General features: G+C 33.3%; 1 protein-coding gene across 1 annotated transcript in view; it reads left to right on the top strand.

Annotated features, from left to right (window-relative positions):
- The window catches only part of SCLT1 (sodium channel and clathrin linker 1), a 129672-nt gene that overhangs the window by 26460 nt on the left and 79951 nt on the right, over positions 1 to 23261 (top strand). Inside the window, exons 6-9 of the mRNA XM_069493251.1 lie at positions 1438 to 1573; positions 6112 to 6234; positions 7901 to 7966; positions 16824 to 16894. Coding sequence (XP_069349352.1) covers positions 1438 to 1573; positions 6112 to 6234; positions 7901 to 7966; positions 16824 to 16894 — 396 coding nt within the window. The remainder of the gene's footprint in view (positions 1 to 1437; positions 1574 to 6111; positions 6235 to 7900; positions 7967 to 16823; positions 16895 to 23261) is intronic.

Genomic DNA, 23261 nt, shown 5'->3' with positions numbered 1-23261 from the left:
TATGATTAATTTAAAATTATTAGAATTAATAAGCATATGATATAGATAACTATGTGATGGAAATGATAGAATATTGTATCACCACTAAAATATTTACAGAAAGCTTTTTATAATATGAGAGAATGCCTGTTTCAGTAATACAGTTAAAAAGGCAGATTACAATATTATATTAGCTATCTGATATATCTAGTTGTGTAATTTTAATGGAAAGTAAAAATTCTGCTAGAATATACATCACAGCATTAATAATCATTTTTCTCTGGGACTTGGATATCTTTTCTAAAACTCTTGTATTTCTGTATTAGTCCTTTTTCTCTATTAAGTAAATATTTTATATAAGAAAAATAAATATTTTTAAAAAAATACCATTAGATATTTAAAAATAAAATGTTGTGTGATTGACAGTTCCAAGTATGTCTTTTTAAAATTAGGAAATACTAATAATTATTAATAGCAAGCTCAGTCCTTTCTTTAGAAAGTAATTAATCTTTTGTTGTTTGTTTCTTAAGTATTTATCACCTTAGCTTTGTTGTGTTTGATGAACTTTGTTTTTAATAAGTATCTTTTAAAAATTAAGCTTGAATTTTTCTAGTTTCAAAGGAAATTTGTAATATCAGTAGATAATTCTCTAAATGTTTTAGGTAGATGGGTTTTGTTTCTTTTGTAATTTTCACCTTAAAATGTATTTACTATAAATATTTTCTGCTTATACTTATGTGAAATAAGTGTTTTTCCTGTATTTGAAAACTTTTCTTCTTAAATGTATATCATTTTGAATTAAAACAATCACTCTTTTAAATTGCACCTTCCTGTGCTTTTTTTTCTTTTTGTGTTGTTTTAAAGCATCAATTATCTGTAGTTTACCTTAATATTAACATTAACGTTGAATTTAAGGCTTTGATTATTATGGTCAAGCTTATGTAAGGATATGCTGAAAAATAAAGCTTCTAATAGTCTTGGTTTTGTGACCAGCAACCATTTTATCCTGCTCTATTAACTGGAACTAGTAACAAATCTAATGAGTTTTGTAAAACACACTGAAGAAAATAACAGTGATTCTATGATTTAATATATAATTTTCATTTATTGATTGGATGAAACTATGATATTTTAAATTTTTCTGAATGGCTTGTTTAATTATTTAATATGGTATAGTATCTGAATTTTATTTTTCTGAAAAATTAAAATCTCTAGATAAACTGAATTATGCCTTAACTAATTATCAGTTTAATGAATTTAAAATTGTTATATAATCTTTTTATTCACATAGCACAATATTTAATGGTGATTAAACACTTCTAATTTTTTATTTGAAGTCTACTTAAAATGATTTTGCGTAAAGAATTATTTTTGACCCAATTGTTCATTTAATTGACCTCAAAGCAGTAATGTTATTAAAATGAATTTAGATTATCGTGTTAATTGTTTGTTCCAAAGGTTACACAGTGAATTAAAAGATGTTGTTGAAAAGCAATTGGAAGCCCTTCCCCTTGGCACAGAGATAGGAACTGATATATATACAGAGGATGAAACAGTCAAGAACCTTCAAGAACAATTGCAACTAGCCAATCAAGTGAGTTACATATATTTTTTACAATTACATACTCAATTAACAGAGCTTTAAAAAATCTGCATTAATCGTTATTTATGAATAACATAATAACCAAATTTTAACAATTGATTTTCTAGGGAGGGGGGAGAAGGGGATGGGTATATATACACATAATGAGTATGATGTGCACCGTCTAGGGGATGGACACGCTTGAAGCTCTGACTTGGGTGGGACAAGGGCAAGGTACGTAACCTAAACATTTGTACCCCCATAATATGCTGAAATAAAAAATTAAAAAAAAATTGATTTTCTATAATTCACAAGAATTGTTATGGTTGCAGAACGTATAATAAATTCCGTCACTGTTTGTTATAAATGCATTATAGTTGCCAAATATATATTTTAATTGAATCATAAAGTTTTTTTTTTTGTTTTTTTGTTTTTTTGTTTTTTTTTTGAGACAGAGTCTCACTCTGTTGCCCAGGCTAGAGTGAGTGCCATGGCGTTAGCCTAGCTCACAGCAACCTCAAACTCCTGAGCTCAAGCGATCCTCCTGTCTCAGCCTCCCGAGTAGCTGGGACTACAGGCATGCACCACCATGCCCGGCTAATTTTTTCTATATATATTTTTAGCTGTCCATATAATTTCTTTCTATTTTTAGTAGAGATGGGGTCTTGCTCCTGCTCAGGCTGGTCTCGAACTCCTGAGCTCAAACGATCCGCCCACCTCAGCCTCCCAGAGTGCTAGGATTACAGGCGTGAGCCACCGCGCCCGGCCTGAATCATAAAGTTTTTGACATTTTTTTGGCTTATGAGAATATTTTAATGTCAAAGGAAATTTTTGAAGGAAAAAATCAATTATCTTATTTCTCTAAATTTATACTTTTCTTTTTTTTCTTTTTGTTTTCTTCTGGCACTGTTTAATTTTCAAAGATTACAATAGTTTATTTTTATAAAGTTATACTGCTAGAACTAAACTTTTTCTCCTTTCATAGTGATTGAAATCTTTGGAAAGCTATGTTATAAGAATCCTGTTTTTCAACACTGTAATTTTTTTGTGAATTTACATGTAAAGGAATTTTATTTGAATTTATAATTTTATATCCCAAGTGTCTCATATCTTGTATGGGTTTAAAACTTCGTTCTTCTCTTTGTGCCTCAGTTTCCTCATTGATAAATGGGGATTAAAAATTATGAATTACAGTTTTGATTTTATATATTGTCCATGAAAAATCATGGTTTTATTCCTTGGAAATTTGGTTTTAGAATTCTTTACATTTGAAAGTGATATTTTAGGTAAATCAGAAAGGCTGTATTTAGCTTGATAAGGAACATGTATTTAAAACTGAATTTTTAAAAATATATGTAAATGGAAGGAGTTTTAAAAAGTCATGGAGGAAAGAATTGATGAGGAAAGCATGTTGTTCTAGATTAGGAAGGATTTATAATTGTATAGAAGTCAATGGGAAAAAAGTCAATGGAAATTAATTTAGACTTATGCTTTCTAACCAGATATTAAATATGTCTTTCAAAAGCTGTGGCACATTGTACATTTGTTAATACTTCTGAAATGTTAAGAAATACATAAGACAATACTGACAAATTTTCCTTGGGTTTATTACTTATACATATTTGTTTATGCATTAATTTGTTTTTAAAGATCTGATAAAATACATACAATTGTATTGTTATCCATCACTGGATTGAAAGATCTTTGTATTGAACATGAATACTAGATGAATCCAAACTGAACAGATCAAAACTGAATTAAATACAATTTAAAGTAGAGAATTGAGAGAAAAAGAATTCTTTATTACACTATGCTTTATCAAAGTAATAAGCATACAGCATTTAACTGTCTATTCAAATATCTTCATTCATTCCACCAATATTTATTAGATACCTGTTATATACCAGGCACTGTGCTAAGTATTGAGGATACAGTGGAGAATGTTGGTTTGTTCTTCCATGAAACATACAGGCTTTTGGAAGAAGTGTACTAAGATGATGAAGTTCTGGGACTTCTTAAGTTTGATCCCCATTCTGCTTTCTATCTCTGTGATCTTGAGAAACTTCTTTGTACTTCACCTTCTTCACTTATATATGGGGATTATAATAATTCTTATCTTAAGGGGTTTTATGGGAATTAAATGAAAAAAGTCCCCAGAAAGCATTTGGTGCAATGCCAAGCACACATTTAAGTTAATAAATTTGCTTATTTTTGTCATCATCATTACTGAATAGCAAGACAGGAAAATAGAGTTATGTGCAAAAGGTGCTGGGTAGAGCAAATTGCTTTAGGAGTCAATACCAACAGTACAATATAAGTACCTAACTTAATATTTTTAGTTTGGAGTATTTTGTTCTACTACAGTAGTGTGATTTGTAAAAATGTAAAAATTTGTAAAAATGTTCATATCCTTTGACCAAGTAATGAGATGATGACATCTCATAGATTCTAGGAATTTGTTCTAAAGAAGTATATGTAAAAACTTATGAATAAATATACTCATATTTATGATAATGATAAATTGGAGATAGATTAAAAATCTAAAATATGGAATCAGTTAAATTATAGTTTATTCAAATAAGTCATACCTCTATATATATATATATATATACACACACACAGTGGTTCTGAAATTTTGTGTACATTGTAATCCCTTGAGGGCTTCTTGAAGACTGCTGCCCTGTACCACTCCCCTCCGTAAGTTTCTGATGCAAGAAGTCTGGGATAGAGCTCAATAATTTACATCTCTTATAGTTCTGAGGTAATGCTGGTCCTTTGAGAATCACTGCTCTGGGAGAATCTGGATTTTGTAATTATTAGTCCAGGTGATTTTTGTCATCAGGCAGGTTTGGGAAACAGTGGGACCTTTTGACATATGAGGCATTTTTATAATGATTCTACTGAAAAGAAAACTGAGACTTAAGGAAATGAAGTAAATTGTCTAGGATCAGTAAGCTAGGAATTAGGGATCCAACTCAAGTCTTCTGGATCCAGATTCTGGGGTTATCTATAAATTTTAAAACTATTTGTTTTTAAAATTTAAAAAATTTTTAATTTGTATACAAATTTAAAAAGTTTAGGCAAAACTAATGTATGCTGTTAGAAGACAGGATAATGGTTATTTGGGGGAGATTGTAGTAACTGGAAGAGATCACAAGAGGGGCATCTGGCTTCTAGGTAATGGTAATAATGTTCTTTCTCTCAAACTGGGTGCTGGTTACATGAGTGCTCTCACTTTGTAAAAATTCATGCTTTGTGCATTTCTGAATGCATGTTATACCTCACTAATAGTTTCATAGAACTTATAAACCTGTATTTATTTTAAATGTATATCCTTCGTGTTCTGAAAATGTTTATCTTTTCGCTACACCTTATTACTAATCTAAGAAGATGGATTAGCTCTAATTTGGGATTTTAAAGCTTGGCCTTTACAGACAAGGATATGAAGGTTTCTTCCTGTCTCTTGCCAACAACTTGCTAAGAGACCCTAGGCACGTTACCTAAACCTTAGTCTCCACTTTCCTAATAAGGCAATAATGAATCTCTACCTAGTAGGTTAGCATTTCTCAACGTTTGTCCAGGACACCTCTTCGGAACACTTAAAAATTATTTAGGACCCCAAAGAGCTTTTTGGTTTCATCTATCAGTATTTATTGTATTACAAATTACAAGTGAATCTTTTTTAAAAACAAATGCAAGCATATGCACGCATTCCATTAGCCCTCAGAACAATGATGACATCATACCATATAAACCTTAGAAAATTCCACTATATACTTGTGAAAGCATGAAAGTGAAAAAGACAAATAATATGTCATGTCATTCTGAACATAATTTTAACCTCAAAGTCCTCTCAAAGTGTCTAACAGTTCCCACACTATACTTTGATAATGCTATATACAAAGAATAATGACCTGAGATAATTTTCATTATAAAATGCCAAATGAAAATGGTATAATGCACACAGTACACTATATGATTCCTAATTTTGTTAAAAGAGAAAATTACAGAATCTCCCCTAGAATTATATATGTAAACATGAATAGAGATATTTATAAAGATGATTTTTTCTAGTTGTTAGTGATATGTATTATCAGGTGGTTAAATTATAGGCAGTTCTTACTATGTTGTCTATTTTTCTGTATTTTCCTAATTTTCTACAATGAAAATTTATTATTTTTCCCATCAGAAAAAAAGTAATTATATTTTGCTAGGGGATAGTTTTCTTCTTCAGCAATTTCTAAGGCTTATACTTTTCTTGTGGAACAAGGAGAGTGGTTTAAATCTGTTAAGGCTTTTAATTTTAGCTAAATATGAGTAAAAACAATTTCAAAATAAGGAACTTTTTGTCTTTAGGTTTATTCTCTAAATTATTAATATAATTTCATATCATCAAAAATATTACAACTATAATACCATCTTTACACAGTTCTATTTTTGTTTTTTGACTTTGCAAGAACTCATTCTGTAAAAGATTATGATACATTCATCGTATGCAATAAATAGCCCACTAATAATTTAATGAATTACCAAATGTTTTTGTCTTATAGGAAAAAACCCAGGCTGTGGAACTCTGGCAGATTGTTTCTCAGGAGTTGGACAGAGTGCAGAAACTTTACCAAGAACATATGACTGAGGCCCAGATTCGTGTATTGGAAAGTCAAAAACATAAGGTGATCTTGGATTTCACGGTTTTCTTGTACATAAGTAAGAAATTGTATTCTGAATAAACTGTTTTGGAGAGGAATGCCTAGCTCTCTACCGTATTATTTATGTTAATAATAAATATTAATAGATCTTTGTTGGTTAAAAATCTCTTGAACAGGTAAGATAATTAAAGCACTGATGAGTATACATTTGGTTCTATCATGTGATTTAGCAATGAAAGCTATATTTAGTTCTAAGAAGCAGCTATAAGGTTATTTTGTATAAACGAACCTATAAAGCTTTTATTTGCTTGATTTCTTACCTGACTTAAAACAAAACTGTGCATTAGTTTATGTCCAGTGAAGAAACCTCAAATACAGTGACAGTTCTATGTAAAATAAAAATGATAACACCCATAAATGTGATTTATTACTAAAATAGATATCACCTTTGTCTAGTATAAATTGATTAGAATAGAATTTTACAATGGAAAGGGATCATAATTGTTATTAAAGACTTTTTTCTGTCCAAAGCAAGAATCATTTTACACTCTTTCAAAGTGGACATCTAGCTTTTATTTTACATTATTGATAAGAACTCACTGTCTCACAATACCATCCATTCATTCCATTGAGAAATCTGCCTCCTTTATTCTTCGATTCATTCTTATGTTGTTAAGTGCATTGAGCACTATAGAGAAATTCCAATTCTGACCTCTTTTCTATGGGAGAGCCATTCTTTAAATAAGTTGATTATCATACCTCTCTTCAACTCTCATTTGTAGACTTCAAATCCTAATTTATGAACTATTATTATCATTATAGTGGGGAATTTCTACCTAAAGAAATCATAATAATACTTACATGATACGTTTCCAGTTTACAAAATGATTTTTGTGTACATGCCCTGGTTTGAAAGTAACCCACATGTAATCTGATTCATTGGGCTTTTGCTTCCAAGATCTAGAAACTGTCCTTTATGAGTTGTTTTCTCATTTAGGTCAATCAACTAAGCCCATGAGATTTTTTTTCCACCTATACTATAGCTATGCAATTAGGGTTTACTTTTTTGTTTGTTTGTTTGTTTGTTTGTTTTTTGGTATAAAACTTTATAAATAACACTTTATTCTTATTTCCTTAGTTATTTATTAATCTTTAATTCTGTCATCTAGCATGTTAACAGCCTCTCCCTACTTTGTGTCATCCACACAAATAATGTTTAATAGAATCGTAACAACTAATCAAACAATTTCAAACTTGTGAAGCATGAGAATTTTTTAAAAGGGGGTGGGTAGTAACTCCTGTGCTATGGTTTGTACTGTAGGTTTTGAGTAAGGTTTGAATGTGGTTTTCCAATATTGGATAAGGTCTCTAGCATTTGGAATTTCTAATAACTTATCATTTTTGATAATATATTTCCTTGAGTTTTAAAATAGTGTTTACCAGTGGATTGATTTCTAGAAATAATGACTTGACATAAAACATAAGTAGCTACATTAGTTTCAGCATTGCCACTTTATGTAATTTTTTAATCGTTTAAAAAATGTTTATGTCATACAATAATAGTTAGAAGAAACACTACTGATTTCATCTAAATGTAGGCATAAAGATTTTAGACTTGATTTTAGTTTAATTTTAAATATGGATGGTACACAAAATGCTATTTATATATGTTTCGACCTTCCCACTATAGGATCAGCTGACCAATTATAAACAACTGACCAAGCAACTTCATATTAGTAAGGAGAACACACAAATGGTAAGTGAAAATAACGATTTAATATACTTGTTTATATCAACTAGAAATTGTCACTATAGATAATGTTTATTTATGTAAATGTAACTCAAGAACAACAGTAAAACACATTGCATGAAATTAAAATAGGTAAGCAGTATTCTTTTCTCTTCTACATTTTTCTTTCACATTCAGTAGCATGACATAGTTCACAGTACCTTTTATAGATCTAACTAACATCTCTCTGAAATATATCTTACTCTGAAAATCCACTTAGGGTCCTTAGTAAGATCTCCTAAGTCTAATCTAGACTGCAAGCTCCTCAAGAATAGAGCACATGCTTTATTCTTTGTATTTTATCTAGAACAATGCTTAGTATTTGATAAGAATAGTGTAACTGTTTAATGAATAGCCCATTTCCTAAAAAATATTAAGAAACTAAGAACCATGTGTTAGTTAATTAACCACCAGTACTAACTTTGGTATTCCTAAATTTCCCTATAATTTTTTCCTAAATTTGCCTTCCTAATTGTGCTCTTTGCCTTTTTATTTCTTTACTTTTGTTTTCTTTATTTTCTTGGAATTTTATTTTTACGTCGTTGTTGAGTAATAGGGTTATGACACACCAGGTAATTACTCTGTTTCCTTTCTTCATTCTTAGTTACTCTGCTAATTCTTGTTAATAACTAATAAAAATGTCTTTAAGAGTAGAGTTGTGTTCTTCAGAAGTAGGCTATCCGATTTTATTCTATGTTAAATTTTTTTTTCACCATGTAAAAAATTATTAAACCAATCTTTCCCTATTCTCCTTACATTAACATTTGAAATTTTTCTAATTATGTTCAGTTTTTGGTAATATACTTTTTAGAGTTTTAAAGTACTAGTAAAGTGTTCCAGAACAAAATGATTACTGGTTCCATAATTAAGGTATTTTTTAACTTAATATAATTCTACATGGAACTGATAATTTAACCGAACATCACAGTTATTCATTCTCTCTTTCAGTATGTCTCCTAGAATTGTGGGAATTATATAATCCTTTGATGTCTCATACCACAGAGCCCCTATTTTATTATAAACAACCCCAAATGATTTTGATGAAAGAGGTCATGGGAAAAGGATGTTTGAGTATTCCCAGGGAATACATTAAAAATTTCTAAGGCAGAAGAATTTGTGGTTTCAGGCCAAGCTACATATAATAAACTATGTGGATACAATAAAACTGATACAGTAATGGCAATGTGGATAAAAGCAAAGACAAGACTATACAGGTGGTAAAAATAAAGGAAAATGGTTAAGAAAAAATTGTAAAACAATTTTTTCATAATGTATATAATGGATATCAAATAAGACTAGTAAGTGTAAAGGGAGCAAGCTAAGAGCTTATAAAGATCTTGTACAACTCAAAGAGCCTTCAGAGCATAGGCAGAGAAGCAAGTTTGAGTCAAGATGAAACTTAAAGAAAAGTGCCCTTTAAAAATCAAGCAATTTCTATTAAAAAGTTTTCTGATTACATGAATAAACTCATTAAATGAATAGATTCCTGTAGATGTACAAAAAATTGATGAGTATGTAATGAGTACATAAAATATTCTTCAATATAACTTGAGCAACATGACAGAGTAGGAAACCCTGGACCCTCTTTCTCCTTATAAATACACTAATTCAGCAATAATTCATGGACAGACTCCCTTTGTGAGAAATCAGAAACTAATTGAAAGGTTCTCACATCCCAGGAGATTGTAAAGTCAGGCTCACCAAAGCTAGTAGGGAGATCCGGGACAAGCTCTTGCTAGAGACCCTGCCCATGGTGCAATGCCATATGATCAAAAAGAGACCCTCTATCTTCCAGCTTCACCCAGAGGAGGAAAGAGATTGGTATGTACATCTAAGGCCCCAACTTTTCTGAGGGAGCTCCCCAGAAAACTGGCTCCTGTCTTGCCAGTCTTGGAGCTCTGACAGACGAGACATAGTCTAGCCACCCAGGGGAGAATGGAGGCATTGATTTGGACTGATAGGTGCCATTGATCCTATGCCCTTCTTAGCACAGAGTGAGTAGGTGACTGTTCAGCTCTCAGCTTCCCTTTAGGGAGGAAAAACGTTGGTCCATGCATCTGGCACACCAACTTTTCTGGAGCTTCCCAGAGAACTAGCATCTATCTCACCAGTCTTTTTTTTATTATTATTTCAACATATGGGGGTACAAATGTTTAGGTTGCCTCACCCCACCTCACCCCACCTGAGTCAGAGCTTCAAGCGTGTCCATCCCCCGACCAGTGCATACCGCACCCATTAGGTGTATATATAGCCATCTCCTCCACCCACCTCCCATCTGCCCGACACCTGATGAATGTTATTACTGTATGTGCACTTAAGTGTTGATAAGTTAATACCAATTTGATGGTGAGTACATGTGTTGCTTGTTTTTCCAGGTTTGTAATATTTCACTTAGTAGAATGGGCTCCAGCTCTATCCAGGATAATGCAAGAGTTGCTATATCACCATTGTTTTTTGTGGCTGAGTAGAACTCCATGGTATACATATACCACATTTTATTAATCCACTCATGTATTGATGGGCACTTGAGTTGTTTCCACATCTTTGCAATTGTGAATTGTGCTGCTATAAACATTCTAGTGCAGATGTCTTTTTTTATAGAATGTCTTTTGTTTTTTTGGATAGATGCCCAGTAATGGGATTGCTGGATCAAATGGTAGTTCTACTTGTATCTCTTTGAGATATCTCCATATTGCTTTCCATAGAGGTTTGTCTCACCAGTCTTGAAGCTCTGATGGGTCCACCAGTCTAGCCACTTAAGGTAGAACAGAGATAGCAGCTTGGGCTGATAGGTGCCAGAGAACCCTACCACCCAGCTCATCACAGAGCAAGCAGAACACAGCTGCCAGTCTCTCTCTGGGGAGGGAAAAAGTTGGTGGAGGCTTCCAGAATCGCTGGCTGATTCGTGGAGTTCTCTTGTATAAGGCCAGTCTGTGAAGACTGGGAGAGGTGCCTGCTTTCTCTAATGCACAGACACCAACACAGAGAGTCAAGGAAAAATGAAGAAACAGCCAAAGATGTTCCAAACCAAGGAACAAGATCTCCAGAAGCCAGCCCTAATGAAAAAGAGTTATGATTTACCTGCTAGATAATTAAAAATAACTCTCATGAAGATACTCACCAAGGAAAAAAGAACAATGCATGAACAAAGTGAGAATTTCAGCAATAGGAAAATATTAAAAAGTACCAAACAAATCACAGAGCTGAAGGGCACAATAACTGAACCGAAAAATTTACTACAGGGGTTCATTGGCAGACTAGATTGAGAAGAAAGGATTGGAAAAATGAAAGACCGGTCAGTGGAAATAATTCAGAAGAGCAAAAAGAAAAGAAGAATGAAAATCAGTGAAGAAAGTTTAAGAAAATTACAGGACACAATTAACCTGACTAGATACACATTATGGAAGTTCAAAAAGGAGAAGAGAGAGAGAGAAAGGACCAGAAAGCTTTTCAAAGAAATAATGACTGTAAATATCCTAAATCAAGGGAAGGAAATAAACACCCATAGCTGAGAAACCTAGAGGACACCAAATAAGATGAACCTAAAGAAATCCACACTGAGACATTATAACCAAATTGTCAGACATCAGAGTATTTTAAAAGCATCAAGAGAAAAGCAACTAGTCACATAAAAGGGAACCCACATAAGACTATTAGCAGATTTTTCAGCAGAAACCTTGCAGACCAGAAAAGAGTGGGATGATTTATTCAAAGTGCTGAAAGAAATAAACTACCAAACAATAATTCTATACCCAGCATAACTCTCCTTTAAAAATGAAGGATAGATAAACAAAAGCTGTTGGAGTTCATCACTGCTAGACCCATCTTGTAAGAAATGTCAAAGAGAGTTCTTCAAGTTGAAATGAAAGGACACTAAACATCAACATGATCACATAAAAAAATATAAAACTTGTTAGTAAAGGTAAATATATAGACAAATACAGAATACTGTAGTATAATGGCAGCAAATCATTTTTAATTCTAATATAAAAGATAAAAGTATTAAAAATAATATATAAAATATGTTAAAACATATGCAATATGGATAGAGGCAAATTGTGACAATAACTAGTGTGGGGAGAAGTTAAAGTGCAGAGTTTATATACTTAAATTACTTAAGCTGTTATCAGCCTAAAATACAATGTTATAACTATGAGATACTTTATGTATGTCCCAGGGTAACCACAAAAAAAAAAAAAAACCAACCTATAAAGTTACATATAAGAAAAAGAGAGGCCGGGTATGTTGGCTAATACCTGTAATCCTAGCACTCTGGCAGGCTGAGGTGGGAAGATTGCATGAGCTCAGGAGTTTGAGACCAGCCTGAGCAGGAGCGAAACCCTGTCTCTACTAAAAGTAGAAAAATCAGCTGGACATTGTTGCACATGCCTGTAGTCCCATCTACTATGGAGGCTAAGGCAAGAGGACTGCTTTAGCCCAGGAGTTTGAGGTTGCAGTGAGCTATGATGATGCATTCTACTAGAGCAACAGAGCAAGATTCTATCTCAGAAAAGAGAAAGAAATCAAAGCATGTAAGTACAAAATAACAACAAAACACAAAGACAGCAAGAGAGGAAAATACAGACAAAATAACAGTAAGACTAACAGAAAACAATTAGCAAAATGGCAATATTAAATTCTTGCTATCAACAGTTATTTAAATGTAAGTGGATTAAACTTTCCAAAGAATATAGAGTGGCTGAATGGATAAAAACCAAAACCCAACTATATGTGTTTTCTGCAAGAAATTCACTTTGGATTTAAGAATGCACATAGGCTGAAGCTGAAGGGATAGAAAAAGATATACCATGCAAATGGCAACCAAAAGAGAGCAAGTTTAGCTATACTTATAGCAGAACAAGCAGACTTCAAGTCAAAAACTGTCACAAGAGACAAAGAAAGATGTTTTATAATGATGAAAAGGGTCAATCCACCAGGAAGATACAGCAATTATAAATATATGTACACCCAACATCAGAGCAATTAAATATATAAAGCAAACATTGACAGAACTGAAGAGAAACATAGACAACAGTAAGCTAATAGTAGAATTCAATACCATACTTTCAATAATGGACAGAATATCCAGACAAAAAAATCAATAAAGAACTTGAATACTATCCACCAAATGAACCTAACAGACATATACAGAACATTCCACCCAACAGCAACAGAATACACATTCTTCCCCCAACACAGATCTTTCTCTATGATAGATCACGTTAGGCCAGGTAACAAATCTTAACAAATTTGAGAAGATTGAAATTATACCAAATATCTTTTCTGACCACAATGGAAACAAAAACACTACATACCAAAACTTATAGATACACAAAAACAGTACTAAGAGGGTAAGTTTACATCTCAAGGAACTAGAGAAATAAGAACAAACTAAGCCCAAAGGTAGCAGAAGGAAGAAAATAGAATCAAAGTTTAGAATGGTGGCTGCCAGGAGCTTGAGGGAGAGGAAGTGGGAAGTTACTAATCAGCAGGCATAAAGTTTTAGTCAAAAAGATGAATAACCTTTAGAGATCTGTGCAACACTGTACCTATAGTCAACAATAATGTACACTTAAAAGTTTGTTAAGAGGGTATATCTCATGTTAAGTATTCTTGTAACAGATTAAATTAATAAAAATAAAATATCTTTCTTTACCAATGTAAATTAGTAATATGCAGCAGGTAAAATGCCCTTACCTGAATGACACACTAAATGGTACATGTTTATATTTATTTATAATGCCTATAGATACATTGTGATTTCATATTTCCTAGAGATTTGTGTTACTGAGTCATATTTGTTTGAAATTTGCTCATCTCCATAAAATTACTCAAAAATGTTTATTAATTGCATACTAAATTTCTTGTACTAATATGAGGGGACTTCAAAAATTCATGGAAAATGTTTATTATGAAAAACCTATGCATGGATTACAAAATCATTTATTTTGCACCAAAATAAATTCGTACTAGTTATAACATGTCTGAACAGGATCTAGTTTGAGGCACTAAGAAGGGTAAGACATCAGTTTGCAAAGATCCCTTATCAGAGCAGCATAAATTCTGCTAAATTTGAAGCAAGAACAAACCAAATTTGTGGTCGAGTTCGGGTGGAAGATGGTGAAATCATTGATGGTTTATGAAAAGTTTATGAGGGATGCCCCAAAGAAATCAGCAGTTTATAAGTGAATAACTGGTTTTAAGAAGACCCAAGACCGTAGTGAAGATGAAGCTCACAGTGGCAGCCCATCAATCTGTGAGGAAAAAATTAATCTTGTTCATGCCCTAATTGAAGAGGACTGACAATTACAGCACAAAATATAGCCAACCCCATAGATATCCCAATTAGTTCAGCTTACTCAATTCTAACTGAAAAATTAAAATTGAGCAAACTTTCCACTCAATGGATACCAAAACCATTGTGCCCAAGTTAAATGTAGACAAGAGCAGAGCTTTCAATGGCAATTTTAAGCAAGTGGAATCACGATCCTGAAGCATTTCTTCAAAGAATTGTAACAGGAGATGAAACGTGGCATTACCAGTACAGTCCTGAAGACAAAACATAATTAAAGCAATTGCTACCAAGAGGTAGAAGTAGTTCAGTCAAAGCGAAGCAGAGTGGTCAAGAGCAAAGATCATGGCAACCTTTGGGATGCTCCAGGCATTTTGCCTGTTTACTTTCTAGAGGACCAAAGAATGATAGCATCTGCTTATTATGAGAGTGTTTTGAGAAAGTTAGCCAAAGCTTTAGCAGAAAAGTGCATGGGAAAGCTTCACCAGAGAGTTCTTTTTGATTACAACATTGCTCCTGCTCATTTCTGTCATTCAGCAAGGGCGATTTTGTGAAAGTTTTGATGGGAAATCATTAGGCATCCACCTTAGAGTCCTGATTTGGCTCCTTCTGACTTCTTTTTGTTTCATAATCCTAATATATAAAGGATACCCATTTTTCTTCAGTTCATAACGTAAAAAAGACTGTATTGACAGGATTAAATTTCCACGACCTTCAATTCCTTAGGGATGGACTGAATGGCTGGTATCATCACTTACAAAAGTGTCTTCACCTTGATGGAGCTTATGTTGAGAAATAAAGTCTATATTTTTTATTTTTATCTTTTAATTCTATTTTCCCACATGCTTGTTGAACTCCCCTCATATAGGTTCTCTAAGTTTCAAACATGTATCATTCATAAAAACACTGTCTACTTGGTAAAACAGGACTGATATATGAATTAATCAGTGAATAATATGCTAAAATAGATGATGATTGAGAGGGATGCTTCCCTGTACCTTTATGAATCTCTAAATTCTAGAATATTAATATAGTACATAATGTTCTTTGTGATCATAAATCTATAACAACAAAGTCATATTCAGATGCAGTTGTGGAGCTCCTATTAGACTTGCTAGCAAGTTAAGCATGTTGGTTCCCAAGATTAGATTCTTAAAACACAAAATTCCAGTTTATACTTCTGCTGATTACTCCGTTAGTTATCTTTGAGGTGTTCCCAAATGTTCAAAAACACAAATGTTAGTTATGCTAGTGCCAAGAAAACATATATAATAAAACTCTAATGATACCTGTAATGTGTTAAATAATGTGCCAGGAACTGGGAGTTCTAACAGAAGCTGATCCTCACAAAAGGCTCATATTGTAGCTAGGAATAGACTTTAAATATGATGCATTATGCTCTGTAAAGGTATATATGAAGTTTTATCAAAATTCAGAAGGAGCAACAGATAATTCTGCCTGAGAGTGAGTGAACCACACAGGGTGTTGAGGGATGAATGCAGGTAGAATGATGACATTCCAGACATAGGGAAATACAATAGTCTTTTAAAAAGAGGACGTCAGTGAAATTGGGTAGAGCATGAGAGAAGCACAATGAAAGCTGCCTCGGGGACTTTAGCTGGAGAGATGTAAGCATAATCTATTGGGACAAGACTAAATCAAGGCTATTAGTCAGGAGATAACTATAATATATAAAGCAAAGGGGTAAGGAATGAATTTGTACCATTGTGGTAAAACCAGCACTTATGGAAGAAAAACAATTCCCTTAGAAAAAGTTTTTCTAGGCTGGCTCAATGGTAGTGGATTATCAGAACTTATTAACATTAGTGCCACTAAAAGTTGGTTTACAACCCCCCACTGCTAAATTTGGCTGGCTAAAAAAAGTCTTTCTACATTTAAAAAATTACTGTATATCTTACTTTGAATTCTTCCACAAGCGAACCCTGAGGAAAGAGTTCCAAAACAAATTATTTAGGAAGTAATACCAGGGAGGGAGGACCAGAAGGAGAGTGGGGAAGTGAGACCAAGAAAGAACGAGAAGACAGCCAATAATGGGTTTTTAAAAATCACATTAACACTGTAACTGAAACTTAATCCCACTAATGAATTCTGGAAGACAGTATAGAATAGGCCTAACTTATTCCACCCGTGGGGCAAGGGAGTTTGGGTTATTTATATACCAATTCCCTTCAGTCACATCAGCTGCTCCAGAGCAAGGTGGGACATTAATTCTATAACACTTGCAGCTTTTTGCACAGAAGGATGAATAAAGGAGGTTCAGATAGCCAGAGAAAGCCATAAAACACAGAAATACAGGTATAGGTAGTTTGAAGTGAAGCAGGTATTCACTGAAGGTATTAAAGACAAGGCAAGAGGGCTAAGGTTACATTTTATCCTCAAAAAAATCTAATCATTATCATGAATCTCACTTCATTTTTTTTCTACTTGTATACCGTATGATTAATCTTTAAGATATAGTTCTTAAATGTTCTAATACTGATTATTTCTGTTCTTTTTTTTTTTTTGTGACAGGCTAACCAACACATTCTGAAAACAATAACTGAACAAAGTGTGCAAATCGAGCAACTACAAAAACAACTTAGGTATTTCCAAAAATGAATTTGTTATTTTATTAATTCTTTTTTTCAGGGGAGCTGAAATGATGATATAATTTTTCCCATGACTTTTTTTCCCCTCCCTTTTATTAAGCTTTTTTCAATAGCTTTTTTTATGTCTGATCTTTCAGGACAGGAAGAGACTGAAATCAAAATTATCAGTCAGGAGGTAACTATGATATACAGTCTGCACTCTGTATCCATAAGTTCTGTATTCATAGATTCAACCAACCATGGATTGAAAATATTAAAAAATATATAAAATAAAAATAAAATTAAAAAAATATAGTATAACAACCATTTACATAGCATTTACAATGTACTGGGTATTATAAATAATCTAGAGATGATTTAAAGTATACAGTAGGATGTGCATATGTTATATATGAATACTACACCATTTTATGTAAGTAACTTGAACATTTGTGTATTTTGGCATCTACAAGAGGTACTAGAACAGATCCCCTTCAGATACCTAGGGATGAGTGTATATGTTAAGGTTTGTACCATAATAGTAAAACCAGTGGTTATGGAAGAAAGCTAATTCACTTGGGAAAAAATGTTCTGCATATAGAAGGCTACTTCATATCTTCCTTTGGATTCCTGCATGGGTAGACACTGAGAAAAGGATTCCAAAACCTATCGTTTCTTTAGGAGGTAATACCAAGGAGCACCAGTAGGGGAGTGAGGAAGTGAGACAAGTGAAGGGAAAGAGAAGACAGCAATAAAGGATTTTTTTTAAATCTGGCAACTTAATACTGTTCATATATATTGTAGTCCATTGGTTTAATAATCATTGCATTAATAGATTTGACAGGGAAATCAAGGGACAAAATTTTTTTTTCATTTTTATTCTTCTTAGTCATAATTCTTAAAATTCATAAGAATTTTAGTCAGAAAAGGTTTTGTTCTATGATACAGTCATTTAAAATATTGTTAAATTGTAATATGTTATTGTTTGTTAAATGAACTTAGCTATTTAATTATTCCTACATCATATATTTTTTCCCCACATAATAATGTATTGTTTTAAAAAAAAAAAAGGTTTTATTTTTCAAGATTTTATGCACTATCTTTTATACTTTGATTTTATTACCTTCACCCACTTTTTAATTTAAATAAGTTTACTTTTTTCTAGACATTTCTACTTGTGGACTCTTAGTCCTCCTTATTTCTTTAAATGTTGATTTTACAGCTTAAAATGCAATGATTTATGTAATTGCAAGATCTTCCTCTTTTTTCCAAATTGAAAATAGTTTTTTAAATTATAAAAGTAATGTAAGCCCATTATAAGAATCTCTAGATCATATGAAATTACGGCAAATTGCAGTGGAATTCTGATGCTAACTACCTAGAGTTAGTCCACATTACATAGGTTAAAGGCACAGTCCACAGCAAGACTGCCTTCACTCAGACACTGGCCACAAGTTTGAAGCCCCAGGCCATCCTCACTTCTTTTATTATAAAAGATATAAATCAGGACCAGCCAAGAGGAGAGTTCTAGAGGGTGTGGTCTAAGAAAGTCCCAAACTGAGAGCTTTCATGTCTTCTACTCATACAATTAGGACATGTCATCCTCCTAGGACATCAGTGTCTTCACAAACCAGGAAGCAAGCCTCAGTGTCCAGAGTTTTCATTGGGGTTTATTACATGTATATGATTGATTAAATCACTAGGCACATTACTGAACTCAATCTCCACCCTCCCGCCCCTCCCTGGAGATCAGAAGGTTGGGCGTATATCATATGGCTTAAAGCCCCAACACTCTAATCACATGATTGGTTTTTCCAGCATGGCCAGCCCCCATCCTGAAGCTATTTAGGAGCCTACCCTGAGTCATTCTGTCAACATAAACTCAGGTGTGGTCCCAGAGTTTGTTACCATGAATAACAAAAATAATTCTGTCACTTAGGAGATACCAAGGGTTTAGAAGCTCTAGCCTTGCAACCCAGGACAAAGACCAGAGAGATTATTATACAACACAAATCATGGGCCAGGTGCAGTGACTCACCAGTTGAGCCCAGAAGTCACCAGCCTGAATAACATAGACTCCATCTCTGCAAAAAAAAAAAAAAAAAAAAAAAAAGAAAAATTAGCCAGGCATGGTGGCGCACACCTTTAGTCCTAGTTACTTCGGAGGCTGAGGCAGGAGGATTGTTTGAGTCCAGGAGTCTGAGGCTGCGTTGAGCTATGATCATGCTACTGCACTCTAGCCTGAGTGACAGAGTGAGACCCTGTCTCTAAAAATAAATAAATAAATAAAAATTATGGTACAACATAAACAAAAAATGAAAATCTCATTAATCCATTATTTAGAGATAGCTATTGTTAATTTTCAAATGTATAACCTAGGTTTATATGTATATTTAAGTATTTTGGTTAAAATAGGATAATGTAAACACTTTAATAACCTAAATTTTTCACTTACTGATATATGAACATCACATCAATATTATCATTAGTAATGTTGCATCATATACTGTTATATGGATGTGCTATATTTATTACCGAAACTCTTATTTACTGCCCACTGTTATGCCTATTTCATCTGTAGTAGAATAACTTTTGTAGCCTGCCTAATCATTAAACAATAGAGTTAAAACAGCATTAGAACTATAAGTATATAATAAACAGCCCCAAGTTAGTCTTGGTTATTATTTTTATTATCGTTACATAATATTTTAATTAGCACCATTCAGAAAATTTGAGTGAAAACTAATCTGAGGTAGGACATTTAAAAAAAGGCTATCTTGGTTGAACATTTTGTTATAATTTTTTTAAAACTTTTAAAGTTGTTTTGTGGTAAAAACACTAGATATTGAAGCAAAAACTGGCAAAAATACAAGACACGGCAGACAAATCCACAATCATAGTAAAGATTTCAACTCTTTTAGTGGCTGATAGATCAAATAAACAAAAATGAGTAGGGGAATAGAAGATGTGAATTATGTGATTAACAACTTTACCTAATAGGCTTCCCTAGAACATTGAATCCATTCATTCATTCCATAACTATTTAGCAAGCATTTATTGTGTATCAGGCTCTGATCTTGATACAGGGGATACATCAGTTGAAGACCTCTGTCCTTTTGGAACTTACATTCTAGCAGGAGTAAGTAGGCAATAAATAAACATAGTATCTGAGTAAATTATAGTATGTTAGGAAGCAGTAAGTGCTAAAAAATGAAAAAAGTGTGTCAGGACAAGCAAAGTCTGGAATGCTGGTGGTGATTATGGGACTGCAGTTTTAAATAGAGTATTCAGAGTTGTCCTTACTGAGAGATTGAGATTTAAGCAAAGCCATGAAGGATGTAAACAAATTAGGTGTGCAGTATAGGGACAAAGTGTTCCAAGTAAAGAACTAGTCACTTCACAGGTGGATATGTAATTGAGGAACAGTAAGGAAGCTAGATGTTTCTGTTATCTATTGCTGAGTAACAAACCATTCCAAAACTTTATGGCTCAAAGCAATAATTTATTTAGATTATGATGGTGAGGGCCAACACAGCAGGTTTTCTTGTCTGGGCTTGCTAGGCTGATATCAACTGGACTTCCCTGTGTGTCTCCAGCCAGCTGGTAGGTCTACTGGCAGGATGGTCTAGTAGTCTGAAGTGATGATCAGCCTGTCTGGCAGTTGGTAGGCTCTTCACCAGGGAACCAAGACTAGTTCTTCTTCACTTGGCTGTGATCAGTATTCCCAATATGTATTTGCTCAAGGCACTCTTGAATCTTGTTTGTTAATACCCCTTGGCAAAGCAGATCACCTGGTCAACCCAAATTCAAAGGGTGGGAAAATAGGTACCCCTCTTGATAGGAAGATTTTCAATGTTGTTTTGCAAAGGTGTGATTGTAGGAAGAGAAAAATTTGTAGTGATTTTTACAATCTTTTATACTAGTATACCTGGAACAGAGTAAGCAAGGAAGAAAGTAATAGATGAGGTCAGAAAGGTTATGTACCTTCTGTTACAAAAAACAACATAAGTGAAATGAAAAGGCAGTCCATAGTCTGTGAGAAGACATTTACAATTCATATACCATAACTGACAACAGATTAGTGTTGAGGATACATTAACTAAGTGTCAATAAGAATAAATAAAAACCCATAGAAAATTGGGCAAAGGATGTGAATAAACATTTCAAAAGTCATAGCAATCAGAAAAATGCAGGTTAAAACAATGTGATACTACTTCACACTCAACAACCAAGGTAAAAATACAATGTGCAATGCAATAACAAGGTACAAAAGATTACAGTGTGATATATTTATATACATTTCAAATGTCTAAAACAATAGTATGTATTGATTATGGGTATAAATACATGTCCATATATATATATGTATCCATAATTGATACATGTAGTAAAAGAATAGCATGTATATATTGTATATATTTGTGTGTATGTGTGTATGTATTACAAAAGAATAAAATAACATTTCCAGAAATGATATACCCTACCTTCAAGTTAGTGATTGTCTCTGCAGAGTGAAGCTATTTGTAGAAGTAGGAAATTGAAGGCAACCACTAAGCAAATGGATAGGTAAAATATGGTAATTACATCTTGTGGAATACTGTGTGTCATTTAGAAACATGTATTTACATGTAAAGATATGTAGCTATGGCAACATAGATCTAAAAAGCAATGTTTATATTTAAAAAGTAAAAAATATGGATCTATAGCATCAAAACACATACATGCAATAACCATAATATTTTACCAGTAAATGTATTTACCAAGGATATATCACATTTTAATGTGAACTTATGAAATGGAGGGGAACAAGAGGGAATGGGAATGAACAGGAAAACAAAAAGAAACAAATGAGTGCAGTCTTTTGCAGCTCATAATTGTAATGATTCGTGGAATGAATAATGTGATTAACTCAACACTGCACTCAAGGTTAAGAAAAGAGTGGAAGGGGGAAAAAGGATTTACGATTTATGGCATATATAGGACCACTCAGAATGCAGAGATCCTGGAAGGAAGACGAGTAAGGAAATTGGTTCATAAAGACCTGTGATCATATTATGATAACAGATAATAAAAATGCACATAAAAGATTCTATTTGGGAAAAATGGACAGAACTTGGTGATACTGGGCTAAAGGATGGGAAGAATCATGGAATTTATTGCTAGAAGATATCTTAGTGTTTATCTAGTTTAGCAACCTAATTTTAGAAAAGAAACCAAACTGAGCCAAAGGCTCAGAAACTATTTGTCTTGTTCATGGTTGCACAACAAATTCATGGAAAAGCCAAATTAGAACTCGTATCTTGAAATTGCTAATCTAGTTAGCTTCTAAGCCTGGCTGTCTGACAGTATTCATAGCAGTAGGGAAGTCAAGTATGAGAGTTGATTGGGAAAGGAAGGATGATGAGTGGATATGTTGTTTTTTGACATCTGTGTAGAAGATTCATTTGGCTTGTGGACATTTGGGCCTAGAGATTATAAATTGAGATTAGGGATTGATAAAGCTAGTTACAGTTCTCTAGAGTCTAAAAGGTCTTAAATGTTTAATTGTCCATGAGCAACTTTGCCATAATATTTACTGACAGTATTCCATAGCTTAACATTAAGCAGTTCAGAGTTGTATACATAAAACTATACTTGCTTTTCCTGCCGCAGATTTGAAGGAACATAAGGATAAGCAGATGCTGCTTTTAGGGGAAGAGGGTGTTGCTTTCAAGTTTGACAGATTCTGAATGATGGGCATATTGACATTACCAGAATTTAGGTTTTGAGATGCTCTATGTAACCATTGCCAAGAATAACTAAATTAGAAACTCTTTAAACACTAGAGTTGTTTAAGTTTGTACTTATACTGAAACATATTAGTTTCATTTGTTGTCTGATAATATGATACAAAAAATTAAAATCATGTAAATTTATAATTAAAGCTTTTATCTTTTTTTTTTTTTTTTTGAGACAGAGTCTCACTCTGTTGCCTGGGCTAGAATGCCGTGGCGTCAGCCTAGCTCACAGCAACTTCAAACTCCTGGGCTCAAGCAATCCTTGTGCCTCAGCCTCCCAAGTAGCTGGGACTACAGGCATGCGCCACCATGCCCGGCTAATTTTTTCTATATATGTATTTTTAGTTGTCCAGCTAATTTCATTCTATTTTTTTTTAGTAGAGACGGGGTCTCACTCTTGCTTAGACTGGTCTTGAACTCCTGAGCTCAAACGATCAGCCCGCCCTGACCTCCCACTGTGCTAGGATTACAGGCATGAGCCACCGAGCCTGGCCCTATCATTTTTCTTTTTGAGAGTTTTTGGTGACACCCTGTGATAGCAGATAAAACTCTTCAGCCTCCTTTTCTTAAGAACCTTTATTCACCTGATCCTCCCCAACCCTCCA

This window comes from Eulemur rufifrons, chromosome 18 (assembly GCF_041146395.1).
Source record: "Eulemur rufifrons isolate Redbay chromosome 18, OSU_ERuf_1, whole genome shotgun sequence".
In the NCBI taxonomy this organism is placed as follows: Eukaryota; Metazoa; Chordata; class Mammalia; order Primates; family Lemuridae; genus Eulemur; species Eulemur rufifrons.
This window is presented reverse-complemented; position numbering and strand designations above follow the sequence as displayed.